Genomic DNA, 18,038 nt, shown 5'->3' on the forward strand with positions numbered 1-18,038 from the left:
TTTTGCATAATTTTACTTTTTAAAACATAAATATTTCATTTTTAATATTATAATTTTTCAAATCATCTTATTGTGCATACTAATATGACTAAGTGCTCATATAATTATTCTCATGTTTTGTACTATTTGTTGTTGCGAATTATTATGAGTTGATAGCGCAGCAACACAAACAACAACAACATTTACACATGCAAAACGGAGCGAATGGGCTTTGTCGTGTAAGCTTACTTCGTGTATTCACAGAAAACAGTTAAAAATTATATACACTGTATATTGACGATGAACAACTACGTGGGAATTCCAGACTTCGTGGAACGTAAAGGTTCTTTATATTTGCGGTCTGATCATATGAATTACAGTCGTCCAACTTTAAATTCTAATTGGTAAGCTCAACAAGTTCAACTCTTAACTTGTCTTGGGCATGTTGGGTACTAAAGTTGTTTTCTTTAAACTTCCGTGGTCGGGGTACGCGCTGGTGAATTACATTGGCGTAAAAGTGACAAGGTCGCCTACTACGCGCCGAACAGACAACCAATGGTCAACCGACTTGTTGTCAAGTCGTTGATCAGCCAATCAGCGTGATTGCTTATTTTTTCTGTGTGTACGCTCGTAGACGCTTGGCGAACAGCTCGGACCACAGAAGTTTTAAAAAATTAACTTTACACCCGGCCCAGTGTGGTAAATTTGTTGCATTTTTCTCAAAAAATAACACACTGGTAACCAGTGTTCGAAATAAGCACTTATCCTCTTGTCCTCTTGTCCAATAATCACTGGGGACAACCATTTTGAGCTAAGTACTTATCCCCTGGACAACCACTTTTTGGATTCTTTGCACTCAAAAACATAACATTTTTATTTTGGGGATAACCAAAATGTTTTGAGGACAAGCAGAATTCATGCTTTAGTTGTCCTGGGGACAACCTCCATAGTTTCCTTATTTCGAACACTGCTGGTAACAAAAGTAATGTATATTTTTGGGCAAGGTCAAGGAATCCAGCACTTCAATATATATGACCGGGGGTACTCAGTACAAATGACCATACGGGGACCTGCCGCAAACATGGGTAGCATTTTCGGCCTTCTGGTATATCAATGACCCTTTTTCAAAGCCTATTTTGGTATATGAATTTTTTTTTCCGAAAAACAGCCCAATTTTTCCTTTAAGGGATCTAAAATGAGCGTTTATTGCGTTTTGACAGTATTTTTTGTGGGACATGAGAGCACCTCAGACCTATCGAATTGCATTCTGAATACGAAGCATGTCTTTCTGATATCAAATAATTTTCATTTTTGAAAATCACAATATAATTATACAAATTTTATGACAAATTATAAAAATTTGATATTTTCAAATTTTGATATATAACAGTGCTCAAGTAAATTATATAAATCTAATGATATATTCTTAAAGTGTATGTAGCACTTACGGCGGATCCAGGATTTCGAGAAAGGGGGGGCACACTCCTGAAAAAAAATGTAAGAAATGGCATGAAGTGGGCATCCCGGGCTTCTTGCGACGAGAAATGTCTGAGGGGATGTGCCCCCCTCAGAAGTGAGAAACTTTTGGAAAATGAAGACCCAATTGAAGCCATTTGGTGGACCATTTTGTCACTATTATTGTGTAAAAATTTAGTTTGAAAAAGCCTAAAATTTGCAAAAAGACTGCCCAATTGAAGCCATTCGTGAACAAGTTTTGACCTCTTTTGTAAAATTATTGCTTTATATGTACCCATAACGTTGCCCGACATGGGGGGGTGTCTGAGGGGATGCCCCTCAGAAATGAGAAACTTTTGCAAAATAAAAACCTAATTGAAGCCATTTGGTGGACCAATTTTGGCACTATTATGGTGTAAAATTTGAGTGTGAAAAAGCCAAAAATATAAAATTTGCGAAATGACAGGCCAATTGAAGCCACCTTTTTTCACTGTTATTGTATCAATTCAGAGTGCTGGGTGTGAAAATTATACAGAAGCGGAAACGGGCAGTTGTTTATATAGGCGGGTGTCTGATGTTCCCCCTCCGAAATTTTTGAAATTTTGCAAAATGAAGGTCAATTGAAGCCATTTGGTGCATCTGTTTTACACTATACGAGAGTATATCATTGCTTTTTAAAACAAAACAGGGCCAGAACTCAATTTGTAATGTAAAATGTTACACTGACACTATAGGCCTAAGACTCGGAGATTCGCAATTTTAATGCATGTGGATCGAAGTCAGCATTGAGTCCGTATTAATACTGACTTTGGTGATAAAATGTGACTGGCCCTGCATCATCGACGGGTCAGCAGTAATCAACATAGCACTGCCTAAAAGAAACCGGCCTATATACTTGTATTATAGGGCCTACTTCTGATCATAGACCAGACCATGACCAGACTGTGAGCTACTGTGCGGTTTATTTTGGCATGGGCCTACTAATTACGTGCAATTTAACTTTTCCCCTTCTCCTTTTCTCTTCTCTTTTTCTCCTCTTTTCCCGAGGGGGAGGAAGTGGGCACCGCCCCCTGAATCCGTGCCTGGAGAGTGCCACCCCGGTGTATGATACTCACTACAGATTTATTAGGCTATAGGCCCGAAGATTTTCTTTCTTTCTTTCTTTTTACGTTGTTCCTTTTTCTTTCTTTTCTTTTTTCCCTTTCTTTTCTTTTCTTCTTTTCTTTCCCTCCTCCCCTTCTCTTTCTTTTCTTCTTTTTTTATTTTTTGGGATTCGCCAAAAGGGGGGCACGGGCCAGCTGTGCCCCCCTCTAAATCCGCGCATGAGCACTTATGCAGAGTCTTAGGCAGAAATCAGAAACCACCCGTCCAAGCAGACACCAAAATTTGACCCTCAAATATAAAACAACTTGTCTATACCCATTGTCTATACCTATATCAGCATGGAGCCCATATACATCTAGGGACATCAAGTCATTGGAAACAGTCCAGCGCCAAGCAGCCCGATTTATTTGTGGAAACTTTGATAGGCGGGCTAGCGTCACACCACTACTTCACCAGTTAGATCTGGACCTTCTTAAAACAAGGAGACTGTTCATTCAGTGTTCAATGTTCCACAAAATACATCATGGACTCATAAATGTCAACTTTCCACCCATCATCAAACTGCATCCAACCGTTGGGAGATTAACCCACCATCTCCGGTATCAGCCCATCAGAGCATCTCGGGACACTTACAAGTATTCATTCTTCATTCAGCACGATACCAATTTGGAACTGCCTGCCTGTGGAAGCTGTAACATCAACATCAGTCCAAGCCTTCCAGTCAGCAGCACTCCCTGCAGTTAGAGCTTTATGACAGCCTTCTGCAGTCCACCAGGTTCTCTAAGCATCTAGAGTTCATTTTTACTCGCACATCTTGTACATATCCTGCACTATTGGCACATCTGCACCTGTGTTTTGAGCAGCACATTTCTCCTTGGACAAGCTATCTGCTTTATTTAGGAGCATAAAGACTGAAGACTGGAAGGGTCACTAGGGTCAAATATGTCCTGATTTGGCCTTTACATGTCACTCTGAATTAGTCTCAAGTTCATATAACCTTAAAATCATCTGTTTTAGAGCTATCACATGTGTAAAATCCATTAAATTCACCCGTCTAAAATTAGATTAGGGGGTCTTAAAGACGGGTGGATGCATGGCTAGCTAAGACCTTGCAGTAGCAGGGAGGAAAAGCCGACGGTCAATTGAAAATTTCGACCTTTCATATTGAAGATATGGATTTTTTTGGTGTTTTGGGAAAAATTTTCAATTGATTGTCGGCTTTTCATCCCACCTACATACACTTTAAGTATAAATCATCAGATTTATAAAGTTTACTTCAAGTACGGTACTGTTAGTGTTAAATATCAAAATATCAATTTTAATGATTTGCCATAAAATGTGTATTAAATTGCGAATTTCAAAAAATCAAAATTATTTGATATCAGAATGGCAATCTTCAGTATTCAGAATGCAATTCGATATGTCTGATGTGCTCTAATTTTCCCACAATAAATACTGTCCAAACGTTCATACCCCAGCCCTTAAATCTAGCCAAAATTTTCCCAAATTTTGGGAAAATTTGTAATTACTAAGACAATTTTGGTATATCAATGGGTCCAAATTTCTTGAAAAATTGGTATATTTATGGGTCCACTTCCAAAATCTCAGCGCACGTCCCTACCAAAACAAACTTGAGTACCCCCCGGCCCCCGGGATATATGATAGTAAATACAGTAGGCCTACATCCTTAGTCGATCCTAGCGGTACCTTATTTCTTATCAAATAAGAAACCGCTTGTCTTGGGTCACTTAAAAGTTAAATTCCAGTGTAGTAATTGGATTCCTTGCCCCTATAATATACATAACTTTTGTTACCACTGTGTTCATAGTTTTAAGAAAAATGTAAAATAGACACAAATTTATAGAGGGTGTAGTACCCCTTAACGTCCGAGACAGCTTCTACTTCAGAACTTGTCAGTACATGTGTGGACTTCTGCTTCATGCCATCAGTTCACCACTTGTCAATCAGCACAGTTATGACAGTGCCAACTTTGGGTCACTCCATATGAAATCAAGGAGGCGCCCACCTGACCCCCTCAGATTTGCTTTATATTTTAGTCATATGTTGTACCTGTAAAAATATTAAAAACCTGCAAATTTGAGGTCTGTAGCTCTTACGGATTTTCTGTGGCAGCCATTTAAAGTTGGAGTAGGGGGTCTAAATTTGGACCCCAAAGTTGCCCTTTAAGGGGGTACTACACCCATGTGGTAAATTTGTGACTATTTTTGCATTTTTCTCAAAAAATAATTGCACACTGGTAACAAAAGTTATGTATATTTTTGGGGCAAGGAATCCAATTACTTTACTAAGATTTCAGTGACTCAAGACAAGCGGTTCGTATATGATAGGAAACGAGGTACATCCTAGCGGTACCTTATTTCTGATCATAAATAACAAACCGCTTGTCTTGGGTCACTGAAATTCCAGTGTAGTAATTGGATTCCTTGCCCCTATAATATACATAACTTTTGTTATCACTGTGTTATTAGTTTTTGAGAAAAATGCAAAATAGACACAAATTTATCGAGGGGTGTAGTATCCCCTTAAATAAATAGTGGTTGTTTAGCTATTGCTAAAAGAATTCCAGTCAATTTTGTTGTTGTTGTTGTCCTTTTAGGCATCAAGCAAGAGAAGCAGAGCCTAAAGAATATGACATCAATGGAGAGAGAATAGATCAGAGAAATCTACACAGAGCTACTTATAACAGAATTGGCAATGTCACAGATGGGGTAAGTATCAATCTTGTAAGAGCCTGCATAATCTGCTAGTAACCCTACACAGGATTTATTTCTGACATGATCAACAGGCCTTCATTTTTGAAAATTGCAGGAGCTCTGTTAATCACTTTCCTGGGCTAAAGTGCTCAACAAGGAGCTCAATCTTTTAATATCTGTATTAAAACATAGGGAGCACATAGTGAGGAGCTCAGTAAATCATAATTCTGAAATGTTGTTAAGGGGAGCTGTAGGAGCTCTGGTGCAATTGAGCAAAAATGAAGGTCTGGATCAAGGGGAAACATGGTTGGCAATTTTCACGATTTTTACATTATGTTCTGGCAGTTTACGAATGCTACATGTTGATGCAAACACTAACAAAATTGGACATCTGGTTACCAAGTTATGAATGAGCAAATTATCAATGGCTGAAAACAATATAAAACTAAGAATTTGAACACTGTTTTTGACAATATCTCAAAAACAATGTCATTCGACTCATTCCCCTTGACCATGTCACATTTGGGGGTGTGGAGTTTCAAAAAAGTGCGCTTAATGCAAATTTTTGTTGACATAATTCCCTAAAAATTGCACCTTTTTTTTTTTTTTTTTTTTTGTCAATTTTTCTGCCAGTGGACCTTTGTGGATTTTTTTTTTTCGGGGTCTGCTACTGCACACCCTGTGTACCATCTATTACTATTAGCATAAATCCTAGGGGTATGGAGAATCTGGAAATGTTTGGCAAGGGGTCTCTTAATAGGGTCGGTTTGTCTTGGTCATCCTGGTAAATGTTATTGGAATATGTAAAAAAGTGTGGTTTTTTTTTAACCTCTCAGTTAAGGGGCTGTCCATAATTTTCTCCATTTTAAGTTATGCAGTATGCATAAAAAGGGGAGGGAGGTAAAAATTCTGTGAATGTGTTCGTAAGAAAAATGGCTATTTTAGTGAGCAGTAAAAAAAATATAAAAGTGAAAAATTATGGTATTTTCAATTTTTTTTTCTGTATATTTTGTACCATAACAATTTCTATTACATGCAAACAATGATTTTCTCTTTAATTTTGAGTCTATTATGCACAGCGGTCCTAAAAGCCTAAGTAACAAGGGAAAGTGAAAGAAACCTCACTGGCTATTTTGGTCATTTAACATGCAGTTCTATAATGGCGGACATAAAGTCATAATGATCATAATTGCTCTGTTGACCTACAACCACAACAAATTTGGCTAATTCCATTTAGGTGTAAGTTGAAACATGTGTTAACATTACGATAGGCCTATGCCAAAAAATCAGATTTGAAAAAATGAACCTATTTCATATTATTAGATCATACATTTTGGCTAGAAGTGGCATAACAATTATGTTAAGTTTTGTTGAGTCATGTAAGTTCCCAGCAAACACAAAAACGTTTTAAAAACGTTTTAAATAAGTTATATGTTGGCTTTTGGTTTAGGTAAAAACATTTTAATAACATTAAAATGTCGGGTTATATAAAGGTCATGATAACGTTTTAAAACGTTTTGTAGATAAACACACTACAACAATATTTTTTAAATGTTTTCAAAAAATGTTATTGCAAACTATTTTGCAAACATTTTTGCCAAATATTTTGTCAATACTTAAAAACATTATGTCAAAATATTTGAACCCAGCAAGCACAGAAATGTTCTTAAAATGTTTTTTTCAAAACCTTTTAATAACATTTAAATGTCGGGTTATATAAAGGTCATGAAAACGTTTTTAAAACGTTATTGAAAATATTTTGGGCAAACATTTTTGCAAAATATTTTTTCAACCCCAAAATAACATTCTGTTTAGAATGTTTTGTATCAAGTTTTCAAGAATGTTTTCGGAATGTTATTAAAACGTTTTTATACCCTTTATATAACCCGACATTTAAACGTTTTCTGTAAAACATTTTGTTTGCTGAGCAGTAGATTGTCAAAAAATGTTTTTTAAGGTTATGAAAACGTTTTATTCCCTTAATATACCCTTTATATAACCCGACATTTAAACGTTTTCTGACAACCTTTTATAACCTTTTGCGAATGATGTCGAAAACGTTTTGTGTTTGCTGGGTTGTCACTTTCAGGTAAATTGCATGTGTCACAAGATGTGGTTCAATTTGCCGAAGATACTTTCGGTATACGGACATTACGGTACCGGTACTGTAAAAATCTTCATTTCCGTGGAACAATAAAATTATTATTAATTTTTACACTTTATGCATAGCTTCTGCAAAAATAAAAACCATATCATCATGAAAACAATGCACATGAATGTTACATTGTGATTTTTTATTTTGTTTATATTCCTGTAGTCATTTCCATTGACAACTACAAAGGCATCATTAGATCAAGTTTATCTGAAGAAAGACTTTGAAGAGCAAGAGACTAGGAAGGCGTTAGTTAACTTAGACACATCAAGTCTAGCAGATCTTGATAGGTAAGAGTAGGCATACAATTGTTTGTTTCTTTGTTTGTCAGTGTGTTTTATGTAAGGCCTAAAAAATTGTTTGATTGGCGTAACCCGACATACCCTATTAAAAGTTAGGCCCGATCCTAACTTATTTTCTTCTATTTTTTGAAAAAAAAAAAAAATAAAATTTAAAAAAATAAATTTAAATTAATCTTACTATGAATAGGGAATGTTGTATGTATCTATCTATGTATGTGTATAAAGGCTCCGTCAGTTTCAATCCAAATGTCGTCAAATTCATATGGGAGATCGAGGAACTTACCGAGACAGTTATGCGAAAATTTGGTTGAAAACGGTCAAGAATTGACCTCAAAATCAGTGAAAATGTGGTCCGTTGCTATCCTAGGTAAACAAAAAAGTAGTCAGTTGTTAAGCTAGCCCTGCGCGTCGCACGGGCGTATCTAATGCCAAGCCGCTCACGTAGCACAGCGATACTGTGCGGATAAGGCGGCACTATGCCATGGCACGCGTAAACGACATGTAATGAAGTATATAAAACAGGCAGTGACGTAGCATCATGGGGGGGGGCACATGCCCCCCCAATCAATCGCAAAATGTAGAAAATCCCATCATATGAAAATTGCCAAAAACAGCTTGTGTCCCCCATCAGACCCAGTGCCCCCCAATCATGGTTGGTGCCCCCCAATATGATGACCCACAATACATACCGTAAATAGGCAGTTTTGTTTCACCAATTTAAAATTGCTTTTAACTGAAATTCTTTGAACAAAATTCAAAAAATTGTCAAAATCTGTTTGCAAAATTTTTGTGAAGCTTTCTGTGCATGGGATTTATAGAATGATTTATTTTTATTTTTTCGCCAGCCCATAGGGCTGGTACCTAATTCTGAGATGGGATTTGTGCACACTAAAGATTAGCTAAGATTATAGCCTTCTTCTATTGATATGAATTTTTTTTTTTACTTCTTGTGGTGGAAATGTTTTTGATGTCTGCTAATTAGAAAAAAAAAAAAAAGAAAGTATGTTTTGCCGTTTCAACAAACGAAAACGATTGAGTATTGCCAAAGTTATGTTTGAATTAATTATGACTTAAAAAGTTATCATAGGTTAGGCCTACATATATAAACATAAATTTGTTCAGAAATCAGCATATCAAAAATATGACATGGTCAACAATTAGTAATTAGCGGGAATGATCACTGGAACAAGGTCATATCAGTGGACTACTGAGCATAGCATGATGTTTGGTTGCCTGTGAGTGCATAATTGATGTTGATAACATATCTAATAATGTTGTAGAATCAAAATCTTCATTATATGGACCACATTGAAGTCAAAGTAATTATCTATCCTATCCTGTATCGTTTTATGGATAAAATTGACTCAAAATGTTATTGATGATATTATTGCTATCTTTAACATTAATTTTTGAAAAATCCGATGGAAAATAAAGTTTTTAGGGGTTAGCTATAATATTGAACAATATATCCCATATTTTGGCATGCACTTATAGAAAATAAATAAATTATTGTCTTACTTTATAAATTATAAATACTGTAAAATGACACATAACTAAAGTGAGGCCACTTTCTATCTTTTTTATTTGATTCATAAAATTACATTCAACAAAATGATTGAAGACTGAGAAAACAAACAATGCAAACTATTACAGAATGGAGTAGGTAAGATGCCATGTCCATAGCTTTGCAGGAGTTTCGGACTAACAATCAACACATTCAAGTGAAGATTGTAGTGAATGATCAGTCCTTTTATCATGTGCTTGCCACTATCTACTTTATAGTAAACTATACATTGCGAAATAATATAAAATCATTTTAAAATAAAATGTGCATGTAAGTTGAGTTTACATAGCGAATTAACTAACAACTGCAGTGTATTTCTTGATTTTAATAATAAGCATGGGTAAAAAGCAGTAAAGACAAAAATACAGAACAATTTGGAGTAATGAATTAAGAGTTGACAGGAGTTATAGGAGTTAATGCTTTTGCTGTTTCAGTGTGCATGTTCTCAGCATTGATGGTTTGGTGAACTGTCATGTAACATGGATGTAAGCGTGATCCTAAAAATGCCTTTCACGGTGACCCAAACTATTTACAAGACCTCTTCTGCATTGAGGCTGGCCTTCCCTTTTAAAGGGAATTTTTATTAATTAAAAATCCAGACTGAACATCCCTACTTGGAATTTTTTTTAAATAATAATCATCTACATAGGTACTTCACAAAGTACATGTTGTACATCCCGAGACAAAACTATAAATCTATCACTCTATTGAGAAACTCTGATTAGTCTTGTCATAGAAGTAATCAGTAAGATCTTATAAATAGCTCTTTTCCCCATTAAAATATCAATTTAGGTTGGTTTTGTCTCATTTAACAAACCGGGTCATTTCTGGCTGTTATTAAGGGATGATCGGATATCAATATTAAGTGGTCGGCAAAGACGTGGCTGTGTCCTCCAATAGGGAATTCTTATACGTGGAACATAGTTTGGTATACTGCTGTGAAAAAAACACAACCCAACCCTTTTTGAAGCAAGATATTGACATGTATGAAATGTTTTAGCCCCGGGGTTTTAGCCATTTCAAATAGCAAAACAGGCCACTTCAAGCAAAAATGCCAATTACTGTAGGGATTTTCTCTATCAACATGAGCAAAAAAAATCCTATCTTCATTATATAAGTCACAGTTTGTGGCCCTCGCGGACTTAGCGAGCATGTAGCGCGAGCATCTGAGCGCGTAGCGTGAGGCGTTCAACCGAAGCGCTAACCTCTCTGGATTGTATATAAAAGCAATAGAGCCCGAAAGTAGTGCTACATTATATGTGCTCAATTAACATTTTGAAAATATGAGAAAAAAGGTTTAGCTTATGCTGGACCGAAGAATTAATAAATTTGTAAAAGAAGCTAGTTTTTGGCATGTAGCATTTAAAAAATTTTAAAAAGATCAATGTCAGAGACAAGTTGTTATTGCTTCAAAAGGGTCCAACTGCAGTAATCCGCTGTCAGTAGCGTGCCTGAGGATGTGGCTTTTGGAGCATCAGAGAAATCATTCAAAATCAGCCTCTTTGGGGCACAGGTTATAGGCACCCCATGACTGTTGTCAAGTAAATGTGAAAGAGGGTGAAATTGGTTAGAATTGGCTTTAGAATTCAAATCTTGATGAAAAAATGGGAAGCATTGTGAAGCCCTAAGACTAGGTCAAACAATTTCTTGATTATCGTGATTATATTGTAATAACAATTTTGGATCTCAAGAACGAACAAAAGTGCAAAATGTAGCCATGCTAATCGAGATATGGGCTTGGTGATAGCAGCACGACAGTATTTATTTACTAGTGAGATTTTCTTTTCAGTACATCAGTATGTATATTGATAGTTTTGTTATTTATGCCATAGCTGAGGCAAGCAACCTACTTTACATTTCGATTTTCATTAGGCCTGCTTAACAAAGAGCAATATCAAAGCTTGACAGGTTAAACTTGAGTAATGGTTTTTTTTGTCTGACGCAAAAATGAAACACTGATATGATTGTAGGTTTGCAATATATTTCCACCAATGGGTTTTAGTAATTAAGAAGGCTCTCAGTGATTTAGAAAAGTAATACATGTAATCCCAAAGTACATTTTGGATGATCACGTATAGTTTGATAATGGGTTTGGATTCCCTCAGGATGGTAGTGAGCCAATCATTTCCAATCACGGTGCAGCCGCAAGAAATTGAAGATTAATCTGAAATACCAATGCGACGTGGCCTGTAATAGTGCACATTGTTTTACTGACATTTTCTTGTGTATTGGTATGTGGAATATTATGTGAAAGTAGGCGATGAATTAGTTTTTGTACAAAATAGCATTCGCCCAGATACAATATTAAACTTTTGAATATGTGTTTTTTATTACTATGAAAGTATACTTGTACTAGAAGTAATAATAACTTTGATTTAGTTTTGTTCAGGATGGTTGTTTCTTTTTGTTTGTATTGTATGTTGTTTTTGTTTTTAATTGTTGAATTTTATGACAAAAATGAATAATGGGATTTTATTTGGTAAGTTTTCATTGGCAATAAAAGTTTCAAGGGACATTAAGGGCTATGTTACTGCTGACTTGACTGCTTTGGGGTTTTTTTTGCCTTGTGTTGCTTTATTTTGTGTTGTGTTGTTTTGCTTTGTTTTCTTTTGTTTTTTTGGTGTTTTGTTTCCTTTTGTTTGTATTAATTTGCTTTGCTCTGTTTTTGTTTTGCTTTTCTTTTTCTGTTGAACATCAACAGAACACAATTTCTTGGGCTCTAGTATAAAACTTTCAAAAGATGAATAGAGAAAGTTCTAGAAAACCAGTGGTGGTACCAGGTGGACATTCCTATCTCACCCTGCCCCCTGCCCCTACCCCACCACACACACACTTGTCTAGGTCAAGTACTGAGGCCTTTTGATGTGACATATTTTGATGTGCTAAGTAGGTAACGAAACACCACACAGAATATTGGGAAAATTGTCACTCTTTAGGCCCAAGATGCCAAATTAGTCTCTCTTTCTGTTCAATTTAGTAGTAGGATTCCGGGGTAGGATTGTCTTGCTTTTTTTTGCCAATCACAACAAACAGGGAGGGTGCCATAAAAGAAGTTTGTGCAGTATGTTATCACACATACATGAATTTTACTATTACTTAAATTATTACCTCTTGGATTTTTTTCCTCTTGTTTTCTCACTACACAGAGATACAGGGCACCCTAAGAGAGGCTTTGGAGCTGTGTTGCCGAGGCATCATCCTGAGCATGACAAACAGCATATGGAGACCACTAATAGGGCAGATTATAAGCCTCCATTCCCATATACACCAGTACCAGTAAGTATTCAAAGTTGTTGTATCAGGGGTCCATTTCACTCAACTACTTTACGAAGCTTCGTAAGTCTCAAAATCGTTCGTAATTAATACAACAAGTCGTAAGTTCCATTTCACTAAACTTACTTACGAACGGTACCCTTCCTATATAATAGGGACTAACTACAGGGACCCTTCGTAAAGTTACGTTCAGTATTGGGTATTCGGAAATTTACGAACGGTTACTTGAGTTACGAAGGGTTAAAAGTTTAGTGAAATGGACCCTAGAGGTCCTAGATTTAATTCACAATGGAGACAAAGGTCATTTACAGTGTATAGTTATCTGCTCTCTCTCCATTACTGCTTTTGAATTTTGCGGCAAATACAGTTAATGATAAAATTCACGTCCACTCCACCTCAGATTCACATCCACTCCTAATCATTGTAATGCAATAACCCTAACCGAACTAAACGTGATAAAAGCTCAATTCACAACTGCATCTGCAAGCGCAGGTATCCCATGTAATGCGATTGTGCCATCAATGATCAAGCGAACAGTCATATGGACACAGAAAGCTTGGCCGGCCAAGGTAGACCCCTGTGGCATCGTATCCCTATACCCGGCACCCGAGGGGTTTCTGTTTGTGGTTCAAAACTGCACCTAGGACACCAAAAAGCACAGGGGAATTAGGGTTAAAACACATAAATAATGGATCAAACCTCCTTGTCCATTACAATTCGTCGCTGTTTTGGCATACTGTCGTATGACGAAAATTGCCGTTTTGAGAAAATCGCATTTAAAGTTTTTCCAATTTTTGAAGACCCACTGGAGAGCACCAAAGTAAAATATGTTTATTATTATCAAAGAATATAATCAATAATATATTTGTCTTTATTCTCAACATAATACAAACTTTTTATTCATTCACTAATTAGAAGTAATTAATCTGCAAACTCATACGGCAGTATGCCAAAATATGCACAATTTGACAACCTATGTAAAAATATATGATACGCCATGTGATACGACAGTATGCCAAAACAATAGGAAACTGCAGATACACGGTGGCCTATGGCGACATATCATGATACGACTATGATACGACTGTATGCCAAAACACAGAATGAAGATTTTTTTTTTGTGGTGTGTTACATAAAAACCACGTCGTATCATACTAATTAGTGCCATATCTCATTAACTAATTACATTTAGGTCTCAAAACTTTGTGAATATATAGAGTTTCATTCATAGATTTTGAAAGTTTATATAACTCATTTTGCCCAAAAATCGTCATACGACTGTGCCAAAACAGCGACGAATTGTATCAGTAAGTTGTGCTGAAAACAAAACAATAATACCATGCAACTACACATTCAGACCTTGTATATATTTGTTTCTTAAAGGAGGATTTCGTGATCCTAGCATCCTCTTTTTATGACATTTTCCCAAAATTTCAGTTGATTCAGATTTTGTGTTTGCGAGTTATGCATGATTGTGTATATTACACTGCTCCATAGACAGTGTGTTGTAATTTCGTTCTGGTGTACCAGAACGTAATTCAAATTTCATGATATTTTTGCTAAACAAATTAATCTGCAAGGAATTTTTTGCACATACACATTATGTAGCCAGAGGTTTCAGAGTTATAAAAATCACCACTTGTTTTGAGAAAAGTTGGGGGTGGGGGTGATGCTGTGGATCATGAAATGCCCTTTTAAAGGGGCACTTTGTGATCCACAACCTCATCATCCCAACTTACACCAAAAAGTTGAGTAATGTATACCACCAGAAACTTTGGACTACTTGTGTGCATAAGCATTCTTGCAGATTTGATCTTTGACAAAGATATCATCCAATTTGTATTTGTGATCTGTCAGCAGTCCCAAATTACAACACATAGCATATGGGACAGGGTAATGCATGTAATTGTGCATAACTCACAAATTCAATGTCCCAATCAACTGAAAAAATTTTCGTGGATATCTATTAAACCATACCTTATAAAGAGGGTGCTAAAATCATGAAATACCCCTTTAAGTTGCCTTACAAAATTGTATGCCATAAGTGAAGTAAGGAAGACAAAAAGTGCAAAAAAATTTCAAGAAAATGTAATGCAATTGTGTAGTCACTTTGAAAGTTGTATTGATTGTGGAAGAAAGTCAATTTGGAATTATTTTCTTAGTGCATAAAAAAAAAGAACCTTAATCGGATTTCTCAAATAAAATAAAAAATATGGTAATATATCACTCTCAAAATTGAGATATGCAGCTATAGAAAGACACAAACAACTTTTGTTTGTTGTCCAAATGATCTAATTTCTGAACAATCTGTCCAATTCTGACATCAGGGTTATAGCTAGGATATTTTTAGTGCTGGGTGGCATTTGATGAAAATATTGCATATTTGACCATTTGTTGTAAAAATTGATTAAATTCTTGACAAATTCAACAAAATTATGCAATTTTGGACTCTGAGTGGTGGGCTCCAATGCTAAAATTGCATGTGAGTGGTGGGCTCCAAAACTGAGTGGTGGGCTCTGCCGCCCACCACCGCCCACTGTAACTACAACCCTGTCTGACATTCAAAATGAGCATTCTGCTCTTCTTAGGATATTTTCTGCTTTTTTGTATATTTGATAGAACAAAATTTCATAGCTAACCTTGTTTTTTGTGTGAATCACTATAAAGGAACAGCCTCCAGATTTTGTAGACAACTCCAACGCCGTCAGAAAATGCCATAGCCAGTTTACAGATGCATCCGATTACAGACGATTTGGACGCAATACGTGGCAAGATGAAAGTGGTATCTACGCTAATACGCAACTTAAACGAGAAACATTTCCACCGACAAATACAATACCACAGGTGTTGGAATAGTGATTGAAACTAGTAATATAGACTCATAATTTATTGTAGTTATTTTTTTGTGCAAAATGTTCATTCTTTTTATAGCAAAAACAAATGTACAGTATTGTTAGAATCAAGATGGGGAGTTGATAGAATTTGGGTAGGGGAGAGGGGTACATTCAATTAATGGGTGTGGGCGGGCTACATTGATGGGGAGGGGTACATTAATGGGTTTAATTTTGAAGTACCATCATGGAGTGGCATGATTTGAAACAATTAAACTGTGAGGACCCTTTTTTAAATGGAATGAAAGAGTGGCTTGGATTATTAAAAAAAAACATGAACTGAAAACTTCAACTTGTATGCAGAGGGAATCATGTTATTTTTAATAAAAAATTCAAAATGGTGAGAATATATCTTTTTGCTAGTAAATATAATATTTATAAAATAAATTCAATTATGCTGATGATGTTCAAGAATTATATTTTCTTTGTTTATGTGACTTAATCTGATACAATCAGGCCAAAGGGGACAACTTGAGATTAAAAACAAATCGGTAAAATTGGCATATTGAAAGCTCATTATTTCCTTTCAACTGTGCTACGGACAGTTGGCTACAGATATACGGAATCAGCCATAATAAGCATGAGAAACCAGTTATCAACTAAATTGATCAAAAGGGCGTTAATTATTAAAGTTGTTCCTTGTTATGTAAATGAGACAATTTACAATCAGTAACTTTACACTGAGATTTTTTGAACTTATTCTTTGTTATGCTAAAACAAAGAGTAACTATTTTACATGCTCAAGGCCGTTTCTACACAGGTGAATGAGCATGAAAATAGGTCTATCGCACGACTATTTAGTGTGGACTAAATATCACATCGGTGTACTCAGGGAATGTAATGTAGACCTTGTTATATCAGATTGTGTCACATATAAAAGTTTTCCATCTATGATTTGAGACTTCAGCATTTATCATGGATCTACGTCGAATTACTTTTTAAATTTATGTGTTTTATTGCACCAGTTCTAATCATGTTGGGATATTTAGAATGTGTTTTTAGAGTTAATTGCATTTTAACCACAAAATTAACAAAGCTTGAAAATAAAGTCCTTTTGTCCCTCAAGAAAACTTTTTTATCCATTTAATAATTTGTATTAGGGAACAAACCAAAAGTTTGATAATGTTCTATAAACAATTTTTTTTTTGCTTTCATTAGGGGGAGGGGATCAAAAAGTCAGATTACATTTGTAAAAAACTATTTAAAATAGCGGTCGAAGTTGATCTTTCGGGTTAGAATTTTCAACATATCAAACTTACGTTAGATGGAGGAAGGGTGGAGTCACCTCCTAATGAAAGCACTTTCGTTTTTGAACATCGTCAATATTTTGATTTGTTCCCTAATACTTTGTAACAACATGAAAGAAAAGATTTGTGTTAATATTATTAGTACATCAAATTGGTTGAAAAACAAAAAACGTATTTACAATATATAGATCTGTTTGGGGTCATATTGAAATTCCCTTACACAGGAAGGTGTGCGCCATCCTGCAGCTTTCCTGTGCTAGCCTTCTTTGTTAAAATCCTGGGCAGGGTGTATCACTGATGCATATAATCCATCCGTTTTATGACCGAGCTTTCCTGAGGCACGCACTTAGCGAGGGGAATCCTGCCTTCTTTCTGTGTGAAAAGTATTTCAATATGAGCCCTTAAAGGTCTCGTACTAACTTATGCAGTTATTTTTATAAGAAACTTCCTGATACTATTGAAAGCAAGTTTTATCATTATGAGACTGAAATTAAGGAAGTAATAACTGTAAAGATCATGTCCATTCCTAATATAATTATTGTAAAACTGAAATCTAAATCATGTGTGCACAAATAAAGTAAGAACTTTGATTTTGGTCATAACAACCATGTATAATGTAAAGTATCAAAGTATATTGTCTTGTGATAAAGGCACTATCGTTGATCCCACAAAGGGAGAAAATTAATATTGAACTTATTTAGGAATGGATTGAGAGTGGAGGATTGGTCAATAAAACTGTCATTAGGTGGTTTCTCGGATGAAAAATAGTGGCAAAAGGAAGAAATAGCAGTATTGATAAATAAGTTCTGCAGCTACAGACACTCCTCCAACATTGACTAAAATGTGGCCATTTTCCTTGATTTTGTCTTATCACTTGCAGGGTATCTTAGCACACCTATACTTTTTACAAAAATGCAAACATTTGATTTTTCAATGATTTTTTATTTTCTGATGTAGCGAATCTGCTTTTAAATAAATCCTTGGATGTGTGGAAAAACAAAATACACATTCTGACTGCGGACGCTACTGGCGAGCATGGCCCTGCTGACATGTCAAATTATTGAAATGTTTCTAAAGGTCCATTGCATGTAATTTGCCAAATTTAAAGAAGGGCATCTCCAGTTGGTTTTACAGGCAAATTTCACAGTCATTTTTCAAATGCCACTTTACTTTAATTATGTCATGTCAGACTACAGATATACTGTGTGGTCATAATATGGTAATAGGTGTATTATTTGCTTTTCTGATGTGTTACTTCCTTTTTCCATACATTAGCATAGTGGTCAATGTAACTTGTAAAGAAATGAAAGAAAATACTTTGCTTTGATAAAGTAGGTGCCATGCATGCAACCTATTG

The 18,038-nt window shown here is 35.6% G+C and overlaps 1 protein-coding gene across 1 annotated transcript; it reads left to right on the plus strand.

Moving 5' to 3' along the window:
• The first annotated feature begins 44 nt into the window (after window positions 1-44).
• On the plus strand, window positions 45-16,835 carry LOC140166396 (cilia- and flagella-associated protein 95-like). The gene is made up of 5 exons (XM_072189850.1): window positions 45-383; window positions 5,156-5,267; window positions 7,570-7,694; window positions 12,417-12,546; window positions 15,211-16,835. The coding sequence occupies exons 1-5, from the start codon at window positions 280-282 to the stop codon at window positions 15,397-15,399; spliced, it is 660 nt and encodes a 219-aa protein (XP_072045951.1). The 5' UTR covers window positions 45-279; the 3' UTR covers window positions 15,400-16,835.
• Window positions 16,836-18,038: the final 1,203 nt, after the last annotated feature.

This window comes from Amphiura filiformis, chromosome 12, assembly GCF_039555335.1.
Source record: "Amphiura filiformis chromosome 12, Afil_fr2py, whole genome shotgun sequence".
Taxonomy (NCBI): Eukaryota; Metazoa; Echinodermata; class Ophiuroidea; order Amphilepidida; family Amphiuridae; genus Amphiura; species Amphiura filiformis.

Coding starts and splice junctions, on each gene's coding strand:
- LOC140166396 (XM_072189850.1), top strand. CDS start 280: ATGAACAACTACGTGGGAATTCCAGACTTCGTGGAACGTAAAGGTTCT. Junction 384..5,155: donor CCAACTTTAAATTCTAATTG/GTAAGCTCAACA, acceptor TTGTCCTTTTAG/GCATCAAGCAAGAGAAGCAG. Junction 7,695..12,416: donor AGTCTAGCAGATCTTGATAG/GTAAGAGTAGGC, acceptor CTCACTACACAG/AGATACAGGGCACCCTAAGA.